The sequence below is a fragment of the Anser brachyrhynchus genome, assembly GCF_964034855.1.
Source record: "Anser brachyrhynchus genome assembly, chromosome: 14".
NCBI classification, from domain to species: domain Eukaryota; kingdom Metazoa; phylum Chordata; class Aves; order Anseriformes; family Anatidae; genus Anser; species Anser brachyrhynchus.
In genome coordinates, this window is record NC_137709.1 from 6,339,941 (window position 1) to 6,354,492 (window position 14,552).

The 14,552-nt window shown below is 65.3% G+C and overlaps 1 protein-coding gene and 1 long non-coding RNA gene across 3 annotated transcripts; one reads left to right on the forward strand and one right to left on the reverse strand.

Annotated features, from left to right (window-relative positions):
* Nucleotides 1–1,435: 1,435 nt before the first annotated feature.
* Nucleotides 1,436–10,272, reverse strand: CCDC69 (coiled-coil domain containing 69). Of its 2 annotated transcripts, none has more exons than XM_080555662.1 (9): nucleotides 10,046–10,272; nucleotides 5,922–5,985; nucleotides 5,388–5,551; nucleotides 5,172–5,259; nucleotides 4,911–4,984; nucleotides 4,648–4,749; nucleotides 4,186–4,305; nucleotides 3,820–3,917; nucleotides 1,436–3,712 (listed from the first exon to the last, which is right to left on the reverse strand). In XM_080555662.1, the coding sequence occupies exons 1-9, from the start codon at nucleotides 10,091–10,093 to the stop codon at nucleotides 2,602–2,604; spliced, it is 1,869 nt and encodes a 622-aa protein (XP_080411788.1). In that variant the 5' UTR covers nucleotides 10,094–10,272; the 3' UTR covers nucleotides 1,436–2,601. The 2 variants fall into 2 exon arrangements, with proteins under 2 accessions (XP_080411788.1, XP_080411789.1); XM_080555663.1 differs by having other exon boundaries at nucleotides 3,391–3,693.
* A 174-nt stretch (nucleotides 10,273–10,446) lies between these two features.
* Nucleotides 10,447–13,256, forward strand: LOC308177837. Its single transcript, XR_013939436.1, has 2 exons — nucleotides 10,447–11,626; nucleotides 12,974–13,256. It is a non-coding gene; the product is annotated as an uncharacterized lncRNA (long non-coding RNA).
* Nucleotides 13,257–14,552: the final 1,296 nt, after the last annotated feature.

The following is a 14,552-nucleotide window of genomic DNA, read 5'->3' on the forward strand; positions in this document are numbered from 1 at the left end:
GGCAGGGGGGGCATGCAGCCGTTCTGCATTCTCTCCAGCCCCTGGAGCCCCCGCTGCTGTCCCTGGGGGCTGGGGCTCCCCTCTGTGCCCCTGGGGCTGGGAGCTGCGGCTGAGCTGTCCCTGTCCCCCTGGGGATCCCCATCGTGGTGGGAACCGCATGGGTGCTGGGGTGGTGCTGGGTTTCCAGCTGGGTTCCCGGCCCCGTAAATAGCAGACTATGGGACTTGAAGCACGCGGCGGGGGCTCTGCCCTGCCCTTTGGCCAAAGTCAGCCGCCGCCAGTGCCCGGTGGTGGCCGTGCCGGTGTCCGCGGGGGCCGCAGGTGGGCGAGCAGCTGGGCTGGCTGCTCACCTGGAGCAGGGCTTGGAGGATGTCCTCCTTCAGCAGGGCAGCCCAGAGCCCCTGTCCCCGCAGCACGGAATGGTGTACAAATAGTAAAAAGTGTAAAACATCTGAGGGTGAAGCCCGTGGGGGAAGCCAAGCAGGGCCAGGGAATCCCGAGGAGCTGGGAGTTTCCTTCAAAGAGGAGAGGCTTGGACACCCAGAGGGGGGGTGTCGGGGGCTGCAGGGTGAAAATATGTCCCTGCAAAGGAGGAAATCCTGGCTGGGGGTGAGGTCTGTTGGCCTCAGAGTTGTCCCTGGCACCAGCATCTCCACCAAAGCATCTCCAGCTCACCAAGGTGCTGAGCGCGGAGGCAGAGGGACCCGGGTGGCAGAGGTGGGGAATCAGCGTGGGTTTCCCTTGGGGACACAGGTTGGGGAGTGTGGTGCTGAGGCCTGGCGCCTCAGGACACCTCTCCCTCCTTCTGCTTCCCATGCTGGCTAGAACGAAAAGCCAAACCCGCTGTGGTGAGCCGCCAGCCCCCATCCTTTGGTCCCTTGTCACCCCGGGGAGCTGCTCCCTAGGGCGCTGTCCCGGTGCCCCCACAGCTCTGCGGGGCCGGCCGCCTCGCTGCCCTGCCTCTGCCTCTGCTCGGGGTCCTGGCGGCAGCTCTGCTCGTCCGGAGGCAGCCTCAGAGCCCTGAGAGCGCGTCCTTCGTGGTGAGCGAGGAGCTTCGTGGCAGAAGGACCCGGGGGTGGAGGGGGGGCGAGCCCCGTGGGGAAGGGGCTGTGTTGGGTCGGCTTCGGGTCTGCCAGGGCTTTGCTGCATCCCCACGTAATAAAGCACGGCCGGAGGCGTCTGACAGCTCACGGGGTTTTCCATGGGGACTGTGGGGGCTTGGTTTCTTCCCCCCCCGCATCCCGCAGGCCAGATAACGGGCTCCTATCTGTGCCCAAACCAGAGCACTTCTTCAGTAAAAGAGACAACAGGTCCTGTTACCCTTGGGCAGGCTTTTTGGGGGTTTACTGCCCCCTTCTCCAAGTCCTGCAGCACCTCCTGCCCAGATGCACCCAAAACCAACCCCCCCCACCATGGGCACCCCTCAACCAACCCCCCCGTGGGCACCCACCTCCGTGGCCAGGAGCCTCGGCTCAGCTCCCGCGGCCGGGCTGCCCCTGGCCTGCTGGCAACCTGCTGCGAGCAGAGGGAGCCCGGCTGGGCTGCGAGCCCGGGGCCAGCCCACGGAGCCGTGCCCGGTGGCCACAGGCCCCCCGCGTGCCCTCCCTGCCGCTCCTCGGCCTCGCCGCCGACTGCTGCCTGCTGGCACGGCTCCGCGCGGCCTCCCGGCTGCCCTGCCTGCTCTGCACGGCCTGAGGAGCAAGCTCGTGGGGTCGAGCACCCGTGTGTCTGCTCACCACGGAGTGGAGCTGGGTGGACGGATGGGGAGACGCCTGGTTTTGATGTGGGGGGCAGTGGTGGGAGCACCCCGTCCTCTGATATGAGGCCCGATGCGACAGGAAAGGGCGAGCACGGTGGTTCGGGGGAGAGAGCAGTGACCCCCCCACCCTGCTGCACTTTTTCCCAGGTTTCCTCATTTACTTTGGCTACGGGATCCGTCACGGCGCCGAGAGCCAGCAGCCCCAGGAGCTGTGTGGGGACAGGTCCGGGGGGGTGCGGTGCCTGTGCGCCCAGCACCAGTCGGGGGGGACGTGCCGGTGCCCCCCACCCGGCTCCCTCCGCCTCGTGTGCCCGGGGGGCTGCTCCCCCTCGGCAGCCTCAACCCTCACGGCGAGCCCCTGCCCAAGGAGGTTTGCTTGGAGCAGATAAAGCAGCCGAGTGTTTTGGCTGGTCTTTGTAGGTTTTTGTCTTCGAATCCTCCCTGCTGCCACCCATCCCCAGCTGCGCAGTGCAGAGGGGAGGCTCCTCGTGCTGTGCCCCGGCTGGTTTTGGCACAGCAGGGTGACCCGCCTGTCCCAAGGCCACTGTGCAAGGCTGGGGACCGTCCCCCCAACCAGCTGGGGTCCTGCCGTCCCCCAGGGCTGCGGGGAGCTGTGGGGACGCAGAGCGGGCACGCGGGGGTTGGTTCTGCCTTCCTGGCTGCCTCCTTCCCCCGACCCCGATAAGATCGGCACAAAGGACGGAAATGTCTGCTGAAACGCTGTGATGCCTGCTGCAGCTCGTGGGCTGGGGGCGGGGGCACCCAAACCCGAGAAGGAGGGGAAGGAGCCAGAAAAGGGGGCCCAGCAGTGGGGGGCTTCCTATGGGGCCGCAGCTCCCACCCTACGAGCGGAACATGGGGCCCTGCCGCACGATGCTACCCGAAACGCCCAAATCTCCAAAAACCACCGACGCTGGGTTCTTGAGGCTGCTGCTTCTTGTAGACTCGTAATCGTTACAGCCAGTAGCACATGGGCCCGGTGCACGCACACACGCACACCAACACACACAGACACACGCACGTCGGCTACACGGCCCCGGGGAAGGGCCACTTTTCCCAGGGGAAAGTGCTCGTGTGCATCCAGCCCGTACCCGTGTCCCTCCTGTGCGCCGCGACCCCACAGCCGTGCCGGAGGTGTTTCCCCCGTGGGGGAGGACGCTCTGCTCCCCAGCTGTGCACCTCCGGGCACGCAGCCTCTGCCCGGCCTCAGGGGGGGTGATGGGGCCGGCTGGTGGGCAGCGGGGACAGGGAGGGCTTGGCTTTGGTGTGGCGGTGAGCGGGGACGTGCCTGAGCCGTGGGGCTGTGGGACGGAGCTGGAGGAGGCAGCGGGGAGAGGGGGGCGCGGTGGGAGACCTGCCCCGTGGATGGGGACAGCCCTGGGCTCTCTGGGCACAGCCCCCCCAGTGCCTGTCCCACCTCCAGCACTGGTGCTGGGTGTGCTCGGAGCCAAGCGTGGGGTCGGATCCAGTCCAATGTATGTCCCTGTGCCCTGGCTGGCCCCTTTTACCCCAAAAAAGCCCCATGGCCTTACACCAGAGGAAGGGGTGCGGGCACGGCACGGTGCAGGGCCCCCCTGCAGCACAGGGAGGGCGCAGGCTGGGGAAAGGCAGGCGTGGGCATCCCACGAAGTGCTCCATCGCCCCGTGCAGGGCGCCACCGCGGGGACACGGCCACCCCGAGGGCCAGCCCCGGGAGCGGAAGCGCTCGTGACAGCATCTCCGGGCCCCGTGCCCGGAGGAGAGCCCGGCCAGCCCGTCGTCGGTGCTACGTGGCGATGAGGGGCACGTCTCCAGCGGCGATGGGGAAGGGGGAGCCGTCCCCCCCGTTGAGCACGCGGTACAGCAGCTCCTCCTTCTCGCGGCGAGCCTGCTCCCGCAGCTGCGACTCCTTCTCCAGCGCCCCGCGGGCGGCCAGCAGCTCCTCCGAGAGCTGCCTGCGGGCAAACAGCGGCGCTGCCGCACGCACGGCCCCGCTGCTGCCACCTCTGCCCATATCGTGGGTGCTGCGCTCGGCCGAGGAGCCGCTGGGCGCGCGGCGTGAGCCCGCGATGAGCACCTACCTCGTCATCACCAGGTGGTTCTGGGTGCGCACCTGCAGGTCCTCGTTCTCCTGCTGCAGGGTTTTCACCTTCTCCTCCAGCAGCAGGTTCCTCTCCACCTGCAAGGGGAGCGTGGGGGTGAGGAGGGGGCTGGGAATGCCCATGGCCAGCTCCTCGTGCCTCCGGGCCCCCCGACGCCCCATCCACTGGGGAGCCATCTCGATGGCAGCGCGGTGGCTTTGCCTGCTGCGCCCACGTCCCCTCCACACTCCAAGGGAGGACCCGGGCTCCATCCAGCTCCCCTTCAGCTGCAATTTCCAGACAGTACTCAGGTGTGGAGGAGAGATGGAGAGAGCAAAACCCACCCACACCCCTCTCCGAACCCACCACGGTCTCCAGGTTCAGCAGCTTCTTGTCCAGGCCGTGGATGTGCTCGTTCTTCATCTCGATGACAAAGTGCAGGCTCTCCAGCTCCTGTTCCCAGAATGGGCTGGGGCTCCCATGCTCCTGGAGGGGATGAATGGGGGGTCAGCAGCCACAGCAGGGTGGGCGCGTGGGGCCACCGTGTCCCCACCTTGGCTCAGCTAGCCATGGCCCGGGATGGGTTTGAACCCCTGGTGCACCAGGCTTTGCCCGTGGCTTGTGCTCAAGGGACCCAAACAGCCCCCACACCTCCCAAGGACGGGGTTTTACTCATCCCTTCAGCTGACCCCCCGGCTCCATCCCGTGCACCCGCTGTCAGGGTCCATCGGAGAAGCTCTGGGCCAAGACCTGGGGGCAGGACGCCTCCCAGACACTACCGTGACCCCGCGCAGCCCGCAGAGCCACCGGTCCCGCGCTTCCCCGCACCTCGATGTGCTTCTTGTAGTCTCTGCTCAGCAGCGATTCCTCCACCCGCTTCATCCTCTCCTGGAAGGACTTCAGCTGGGACCTCAGCGCCTCCACCGTCTCCTGGCAGCCGGGGAAGAAGCGGGACGGGGGGTGTCTGGGTTTCCTGCCCGAGCAGGGGCACCCCGATAACCCCAGGGCTGGGCAAGGTCTCTGTGGCATGCTGGGGACCCTGTGGCGGTCCTCCGTGGGCACCCCGTCCCCGGGGGTTTCTCCCTGGGTACCTGTAAGGCCTCCTGGGACCTGTGGTGGGACTCCGCCAGCAGCAGCTTCTCCTGCTCGTGCGCTCTCCGGAGCTCTGCGGGGGGACACGTGCCGAGTGTCACCGGCACGAGGACACGCACAGCGAGCCCGGCCCGAGCCCTGCGGTGCCGTGGCACCGGGTGGTGGCACCCCCGTGTCCCACGGCCCCACAGGAGCTGGAGGGGCTGCGGCAGTGCCAGGGGGCTGCGGGAGCATCGCTCTCCCCAGGGGCCGGCGCGCACCTTGCAGGGTCTCCTCGTGCTCTCTCCGCAGGGCATCGAACCGCTCCGAGAGCTGCTCCTTCAGCTCCACGTCTTTTCCCTTTTCCACCTGGGAGATGACAGACCCTGAGTGTCCCACGGGGCAGGAGGGGTGCCAGGTCCGTGTCCTGAACGTCCCCGCTGGCCGACCGTTCCCCACCCCGCTGCGCCCCGCCAGCACCTGCCTTCCCGACCCACCTGGGTGCTGGCACCTCGGGGTCCCTCGGCCTCTGTCCCCGGGGCTCCCTGCAGCCTCTCCTCCTCCTCCTCATGTCCTCGGAGCAGTTGTGCAGCCTCCGTGCCCTGCTCGTCCCGCGGCGCTGCCTTCTCCTGCCCGGCTCCATGCTGTAGGGTGGCGTTGGCTGCAACGCAAACGGGGCTGAGACGGGGCCGGCCGCATCCTGCTCACCGCGCCGCTTCGGTGTCCTGGCAGCACGGCGGCCTGGGGCCAGCCCCTCTCTTCTTCCCCACTGGACAAAAACCTCCCTCCCGCCCTGTCAGTGCAAATTAGCGCTAATTGGGATAGTGTTGGCAGGCTGCGAGGCCTCCTGCCCCAGGAATGACCCAGCTGCCCCTGGGGATGGGATGCCATCACTGTTGTCTCTTCCCTCCCTTATCGTGTGCCCAAGCCAGAGCCTTCACCCCCGGGCACAGCCGCCAGGGGCTGTTTTATTGCTTTTAGGGCATCGCATGGAGCCAGGGCATTGACGGAGACACAAGTTTCCTTCTCACCGTTCTCTGTCTTCAAAGCTGTGAGCTCCTGGGAAGCCGGTCTCTGCTGGGCTTTCAGCTGTCTCTGGCAGAGAAAGACAAGGTGCCGGTGCAAAACACGCTGGGGCAGAAAACTTTTTGGCAGGGGAGAGCAGGCAGCACTTTGGCTGCTTTTCTACCTTCCTCCTGCCCTGTCCCTGCTGTCCTGGGATGCTCGGGGCCAGCCCTGGGCGCTGTGCAGCACCCCAAGCACACCACGCTGCCGGGCTTTAAACCTCGCCTCGACACAGCACGTGCCGGAGCGAGGAAGGAAAGGCAGCGATAAATCAGAGGCAGTCGGGGCGGTGGCAGGGCTGCCTGCAGGCAGGGGCTGGCGGCGGGTGCAGGCGCTGACCTCGGGGCGCACGATGCGCTGCTGGCCCTGGGGCACTCCTGCGGGGCTGCCGCGACCCAGAGCCAGAGCCCCGGGCTGCCTTCCAGCCCTGTGGGGGTCCCGTGTGGTCACTTGGGGTCGGAGGAGGGAGCAGAGCCGGGAGATTGATGTGTTTTTATCTGCTGCTGAAAGGGAGAAGCAAAGCTCGCCGGCTCTCACAGCTCTGCCTCCCCGGTGCGGGGCGAACCCAGCCCTGGTGCCATCGCCGTGGATTGGGGCAGGGCTGCGGGCTGCTCCCCAGCCCCTGGCAAAGCAACCCTTAAACACGCTGACCCTAACGACCCACCCGTCCCAGCCTGCAGCCTGCGGGTGCCCAGGACCCCAAAACGCAAAGCAGATCAGGGAGCTGGACTCGGGAGCAAAGAGAGGCGCAGCAGCAGCGAGGCGTGCTGCCTCTCCTCCCGGCGGCCCCCCTTGCGAAGCCGCAGGGGAGCGCGGCTGCCAGACAGAGCAGGGGAACTCCGAGCCTCTGCGAAGCCGCGGCTCTGTCTTCCCTTCTATGGCGCTGGTGGACGCGGCGCTGAGCCCGGCCCAGGCGGCGGGGCGAGGAGGTACGGGGAGCTCGGGGTGCGCGGGCGCTCCTGCTCCGTGCGAGCCCCCGGGGGGGGACGCCCAGAGCGGGCTGCTCCCGGTAATGGTGCAAATGGTGCTCCGCGTGTAATGGGGATAACGGGGCAAATGTCACAGCCGCGTGTCACGGTGTCCCGATGGCTGTGGGGGCCTCTGAGGTGCTGATGTGCATCCCTCTACGATTTAACCCACCCCGCGTCCCGTGCTGGGGTTTGGAGTTTGGCAGGGGGTGGATGGATGAGAGGCTGGGGCTCTGCGAGCCTGGGGGCACCGCAGGAACCTCGGAAGCCCCCTCAGGAACCTCAGAAGCCCCCTCAGAGCCTTCACTGTGACCAAGCAAAGGCTGCGCTGGAGGACTGTCCTCCCACACCCCCCCGAAGGATTTTTGGATGACCTGGGAGCGGGATGCAGGTGCCTCCTGCAGGAGCAGCCCCCAAAGACCTGCGCCTGCCCAAACCACCACGGAGGTGATGCACGGGGACAGGGAGCCCTGGGCACCCCCAGCTCTGCACAGGCAACGTCCCCAGCATGGATCCGGGGCACTTTTCCCCTCTTCCCATGCCCTACATCCAGCAGGAGCCTCGGAGCCCCTCTGCAGTTCAAGAGGTTTGATTTTAAACTGCATCAAGCTCAGAAACGGAGCGAGAGGTATGCCAGCGCCAAGAGACAGATCTGAATGCTTTCCGGGAGGCTACAAGTGACGGCACCCTTCCTACCTCTAGGAACAAACTGTTTTGGGGTCAGTTCATCAGGATTTCCACCCGAACCCCGGTCACCTCGAGGCGTGGGGACTGCACCACGCGGCTGTGGAGGCTCCGGGCAGCTGCGGGTCAGCTGCAGCCTCTGCTTCATCTTTCCGTGCGAGGCGGCTTTCTGCACCGTATTTTTCTTCCCCTTTTCCTGTTTTACATGCGCATTAGGCAATCAAACTATGCAACCTTACCGACAACAAATGAAATCACAAAGAGGCAGGAAACGGGCATTTAAATCCCGAACGGGCCCCTAGATTGGAGGTTTTGCTTTGTGGCCGTGGTGCAGAGCGGGGGCAGGATTAGGGCAACGTCCCCACAGCCTCCCTGTCCCCACAGCCTCCCCGGGTCCCAGCAGATGCTCGGTGCTGCCCGGCTCTTTGGGACCTGCCTTCCTCTCCCTGCTGCTGCTCTGTCCCCTGGCAGGGCCGTGCGACAGGCCGACCGTCACCTCCGTACACAAACCACTTGTGCTGCCGACAGCCCCGAGCTCTGCGTTCGGGCTTTCTCTCCCTGGCTCCCGCTGCTACATATAGCTCCCCTATCTCCAAAACAAACCCACCCCGGCCCTGGAAAGCGTCCAAGCCCCAACCCCAAACTTTCTCGAGGCCGCGCATGGAGGGAGCCAGGAGGGGAAGGGGCCCCTGAGAAGAGGCCCTGGCCGCAGCACCTGTGCCCACGCCGCCTTATCACCCGCTGCCGGCGATGCCGATGCCGGGAAGGACGCGGCTGCCAAGCTGCCTCCCCCGGGGCTCCTGGTATGCCGGCCGCCCACCGCAACCGGCCCCGCGCCCGCTCCCCAAGGTCACCTCCGCCGTGGGACCGGCCACGTCCCCACCGTGTCCCCACGGTCCTCCGGGACCCCCCTGGGGTTTGTGGGGTCCCCCCTCCCCAAGCAGCCCCGAGGGATGTGCTCCATGGGCAGGGGGAGGTCTCGCACCCCACGTGTCAGGCACCAGAGCACGGGCAGCAGTGGCTCCGCACCCTTCTTTACCCTTTTTGGCCATAAAGGGGGTTTTTGGTGCCGCTTTCGGGATTAATCGCAACTCAGTCATAGCAGCAGGGATGTTGTGCGGGGTGCGAAGGGCGGCAAGCAGCACGGCAGGGGCCGAGCTGAGAGCTGAGAGCGCGAGAGCGCAGGAAGGGAGGCGCCTGCAGACTGCCTTCAAATTTCCGCATTTCGGTAAACGTGCGGCTCTCAGCACCTGGGGCCTCCGGGCTGGTATTTCTCCCTGCCCCGTGCCCCCTTCTTGCAAGCTCTCGGATTCTCAGAGCGGCCCAGTAGCGTCTGATCTCATGACACAGAGGAGGGCGTTTTTTTTTTTTTCCATGATACAGAGAAGCAGCCGAGCTGGCGAGTGCTGTAAATAAAGACACTTGCTGGCTCCGGGTGTGCGCAAGCCCCGAGCCTGCTCCCCCCGCACATCCCAGCAGCGGGTCGGGTTTGGGCTGCGTGTTCCCGCTGCCCCCCGTGCAAGGGGCTCCCCGTGCAAGGGGCTCCCCGTGCAAGGGGCTCCCCGTGCAAGGGGCGCGCCGGCACCGTGGGGCTCCTCCAACGTTCTTCCTGCCCCGCCAGCCTCCCGCCACCACAACCCACGAGAGCGGTGCACGCAGCGCGCCCGACCTCACCAACAACCCCGAGGCCAGCGGGGTCACGTCAAAAAAAAGACAGCAATTAGGCGCGGATAATTTCTGGGGTTCATCCTGCAGAAGCCCTCTTTGGTGCGGAGCAATGCTGGGGACTCGAAGCGTTCCCCCGCACAAGTGTCACTTGCGGCACAAGGGGGGGGGCATGGCAAAGGGGGAGACCCAGCTTTTGGGGCGGGGAGGGATGCTGTGGGGACGGCAGAGGGCCAGCTGGGGGAACCCATCCCCATCCTACGCGGGACAAGCGTTTCCGAGGGGCATTACCACCCCGCACGCCTCACCGCCCTCAGGACGGCTTCCACGTGGTGCGGGGGCTCTCCCGGAGGGGTGCAGCGGGACAGGTGGCTGCTCCCCGCGCCGTGCCCGGTGCCCCCACTGCCACCGCACCGGGGGGCTCACACACAGCGGGGGGAAACAGCCCCGCTGCCCCGCTCCGCTCCGCTCCAACCAGGCGGGGGGGGGGACCCGGGCGGGGAGCCCCCCCGCGAAACCCCGGTGCCCAAGAAGCGCACCCGGGGCTCCACGCGCGCCCCGACCCCACGCGAAACCCCGACCCCACGCGAAGGCGCAGCTCCACGCAGACCCCGACCCCACGCGAAATCTGGACCCCACGAGAAACCCTGACCCCACGCGAAGCCCGGACCCCGAGCAAACCCTAACCCCGAGCAAACCCTAACCCCACGCCCCCTCCGTCCCACGCGAGCCCGTCCCCACGCCGGACACCCCGTGGCGCCCCGCAGCCCTACCTTGCCCCCGGCGGGGCAGCAGCGCAGGGCGCTGCCCGTGCAGCCCATGGAGCCCCCGGCCGCAGCCGCTCAGCCTCGGGGCGCGGGGCGCTGCATCCCCCCCACCCCCCCCCAGCGGCTTCCGCCGGGGCTGTCCCAGCAGAGAAGAAGAAGAAAAAAAATAATAAATTAATAAAAAATTAAAAAAATCCCCGAGGCTGCTCGCAGGCAGCGCCGGGAGAGGGTGCTCTGCACCCCCGAGCAGCGGGCAGGGCTCCCCCCGCCCCGCTCCGCCGCCTGCCCGCCCCCGGGGCTGGCCCTGGGCGCGCATCTCTGGGATGCTCCGAGATGAGGGGGGGGGCCTGCGGCGGGGGGGGGGTTGTCCCTGCGAGCCCCCCGCCCTGGGAAAAAGGGCCGAGGGGTGAAGGCAGCGCCCGTGCCGGCTTTCGCCGTCGCCCCGGGAAGTTTTGGGTCGTGGGGGGGGGTGGTTGTGGGGAGGCGCTGGTTTTTTTTTTGGGGGGGTTGCTGCTGGCAGCTGTGCTGGAGGGAGGGGGCTTTTGGGGTGGTTCACGCGGACTGGGGGAGCCCCCTGCTGAGCACCCCGAAGTGCCCCAAGTGTTGGGTCTGGAGGCAGGGTGCCCTTTCCCGGGTGGAAATCCTGTGGCGGGGAAAAGGGTCCTGAGCAGGGAGGGAGACGCGCGGGTTTGAAGGTGTCCTGCCTAAAAACTGGGGGCAAAGAAGGCGGGTCCCTCCGCGTGTTTGGGTTGTGGTGATTTTTTTTTTTAAATGCTATAAAATAACAAACATTTCTAAAAGAGAACACATCCTGACCTTAAAAAAAAAAAAACAAAAACTAAACAACTTTGCCACCCAGCACTGCCGTAAAAAGTGTTTCAACCTGGTCACAAGGCTGTGCCCGAATGGAAACACCGCCAGTTTTTGTCAACAAGTTTCTGTTCTGACATTTTCCAACTTTCCCCTGGGAGAAGTCCAAGCAGCCCGCGGCTGGGCGGGTGGCAGGGTGCCACCGGGGAGGCGCCGAGGTGCGCGGCTGCTCCGTCACCCGCGCCTCGGAGGTGGTGCTGCTGCCCCGAGCTGCTGGGGTGACGCCGGGACGGGGACGGGGACACCCCCACTTCCCCGGGGGAACTTGTGAAATGCCTCTGGGATGGGAGGGTGGGGACTGGCGGGACCGGCTGCCTTGCGTCCTCTTGGGTAGGTGCTGCGGAACCTGGGAGAAGTGCCGTGAGTCGCGGCGGCTTCCTGGCATCGGCTGCTCCGGCTCGGAACCGCAGCGAGCGTCGCTGCTCTTATCTCCCCCAGCACCACGCATGGGGCAAGCCTCCTTCCCCAGCACTTGGCTGCTAGGCCGAGCAGATCCTTTACGGGATAAAAGGCTCCTCGCTGCAGGGAGCTGGCCTCCACCTCTCCAGGGTTAATTAAAAATCCTGGGCCAGAGCTCGGAGGCTGAAGGCACGCGCGCAGGCAAGCGCGGAAGCGCACGCATATTTTGGGGCTGAACTCACGCTGCTGGTGCCGTGGCTGCAACCAAACAACTGCGTGCGCAGCCGAGGAGCGTCCGGCTGGCATCACGTCTTGCTGGTGGGCAAACCTCCCGCGGCGCGCACGCGTGCTCGTGGTGATTCGGGGTCGTAGTGGGGCGCAGATGGGAGGCGCTGAGGTGCCCCACAATGCCTGGCTCTGGATCCCTCTGGTTCGTCCCCAACACTGCCTGCTGCCTGTGCTGCCACAAAACCTCCTGCTTTAGCTCGATTTTACCCATTTCTCGGTTTCTCCAATCTTTCCTGTGTGGGCTGCGCAGGATGCGCCCTGCTGGAGAGGTTTCCCCTACCGGCCCTGCTGATGTGCTTCTCTCCTCTGCTCCGGTGCATCGATAACCTGCTCCCTTTGCAGGGTAGTGGTTAAACAGCCGGAAACTTTAATGCCCAGCTGCTTCCGAGTGAAGCAGGGGCTCTCCGTGGGGAGAGGAGCAGGACATGGCCATGCGGTTTGTCCCCTTCTCCCTAGAAAGCATCCGGGCAGTGCTGAGGGGTGTGGGGCACCGGGCACACGCGGGCTGGTGTCTGCAAACCACGCTGGAGACGCAGGGGACCGTGGCAGAGGGGATTTCTGCCTGCACAAAGACAGGAAAGCAGAAGCAGTGCACGGCCAACGCACCCGGGGCGACTTCGTCTTGTTTTGAAGTTTGCCTCGAAGTCTTCTCGCTGAGCAAGTCTTTGGGACCCCCGTTAAGCACCCCCGGGCTGTGCCACCTGTGTCCCCCTGCCCTCACCCTGCCTGGGGGGGTGACCTGCCGGCTCCTCCAGCCCCCGTGGCGTGGGGAAAGAGCAGGATGTGAATCAGAGCAGCTGCGGGGCTGTTCTCAGCCTGGATGGCAGTGCAGGGGGGTGAGAGCTGCTGCCAGCTGGGAAGGACACAGAGGATTTTGCAGGGGGGAATTGGGCTTGTGCTGGCCCCACCAGCCTTGCCCCGTCCCAGGGGTGGCCGCGGATTTCTGCCAGGATTTTGGAGGTGGCAGGGATGGCTGCGATCTCCCCAGGTTCCCGGGAACGACAGCGACTGGAGACACCCCAAGGGTTTTGCCTGGAAAAGCAATCCCAGGAGGGTTTATCTCGTGCTCTGCTGAATTGCCGTGAGTAGGGTGGCGGCTGACCCAGCGGAGTTAATTTGTACCGATGGCGCTTTAAAGTGTTTGCCAAAGCTGATGGATAAGAGAAGTATTTGTGCAAGCTGTTCAAGTGTCTCTCTCCCTCCAGCTGCAGCTGGTGAGGACTGGGCAGGACGGGGAGGTAGCGGGGGGGGGGCTGGTGCCAGCATGGGGGGTTCCCCCTGGGGCTGGACCCCTGCACCACCTGGGTGTCCCATGGGCACAGGTTCATTGCCTTTTTCCCCTCTCCTGCCTTTTTTTTTTTTTCTTTTTTTCTCCAGAAACCAGCACTTCTGGAAAAAAGAAAGAAGGAAAGACGGAAAGACGGAAAGACAGACGGAAAGAAAGAGAGGAAGGAGGGGAAAAAAGAGATTTAGCGGCGAGGAGCCAGTGATGCCCAGCAGGCCCAGGGGGATGGAGCGAGGGGGCTCAGTGGCCGCAGCCTTTGGCCCCCATTTTGTTTGCTCTCGGATTGCTTTTGTGAAGGAGCCGCGAAGTCGCCAGCCTTGTCACTTATCTTCACGGCTGCTTTTCTTCTATGCAAATCAAAGGCGTTGAGCCAGATCCGCGGAGACCTCGTGACTTGGGCGCAGCTTGGGTGGGGGAGCTTGGGGAGCTGTGTGAGATGGGAAGGCTCTCCTGCGTGCGGGGGCCAAAAAAGCCTCTCGGGCTCCTTTGGTGGCCTCCACACATGGAGGACGAGCGGTGATTTCCAGTCATTCCTGCCTCTGCGATCTTCCAGACAAAAAAAGGTTGTTACCCTGCCATCACAGTACGTTCCATACCAGCACATTCAATTTCAATTTTTATTTTTTAATTTTTATTTTTTAATTTTAATTTTAATTTTTATTTTTATTTTTATTTTTATTTTATTTTTTACACTGAAAAAAAGCCATGTGGAAAGGACGGGGATGGAGGACTGAAACCCTCACCCACGCTGGTGGCGAGGCCACCGAAGGGCACGGTGCTGGGTGCCTGCGCCTCTCCCCACGCATCTCCATCCCCTTTCTCCAAGCCCCCACGGTGAAACCAATCCCGGGGAAAACTTTCCGCCCTGCTCCCGGGGAGGAGGAGGCCCTGCAGGAATGGGGGCTATTTATTCCTCGCCCTTAAGCCCCGGCAGGGGGATCAGGGGCGCAGTTGTCGCCGGGGGCAGCACCCGTCCCAGCCCCTGCCCGCTCCCGCGTCCTTCTGCGTGCTCCCGGCCGGCCGTGCTGCTAAATAAGGATGAAAAGCTAAAAATAGAGCTCCGGCAGGGCTGGTGGAGCTGGGCCACCCTTCCCAGGGCCGGGAACCATACGGGGAGCTCGGCCGGCATCCGCACGCGAGGGGAGGAAAGCCTGAGACCTGCCCCGCTCGTGTCGTGTCCCCTCCTGCTGTCCCCTGGGGGTGGTGGGGAACGACCCCAAACCGGGGCTGGGCAGGGGCACCCGAATGGGGGAGGATGGGACGGGGGGGGGGGGGCATAAAATGGTGAAACGGGGGTGGGGTGGGGGGTGGGCAGCGGGGTGCTGGGGCAAACTGGGTTCCCCCACCCTGCTGCAGCACGCGCGGCATGGAGCCGGGTCTCAGGTTGCTCCAGCTGCTGCGTGTCCTTGTGCGGGGCGAGGGGGGGGGACACGGGGGCTGCTTGTGCCTGGCCGGGGGGGGGGGCACGTACAGACCCTGTGCGTGCTTGCAGATGTCTCAGCCGGCCCGAGCGGGGCTGGAGATGGGGGTGGGAGGTGGGGAGATGGTTTGTCCGATGCTGGGTGCTGTGGGTGCCCAGGTACGGTGGGGGCACCTCGGTGTCCCTGCTCTGGCAGCCCCCCCCCCCCCGCCCCGTGCTGGTGCAGGGCGAGCCGCGGGTGCTTGGGAAGG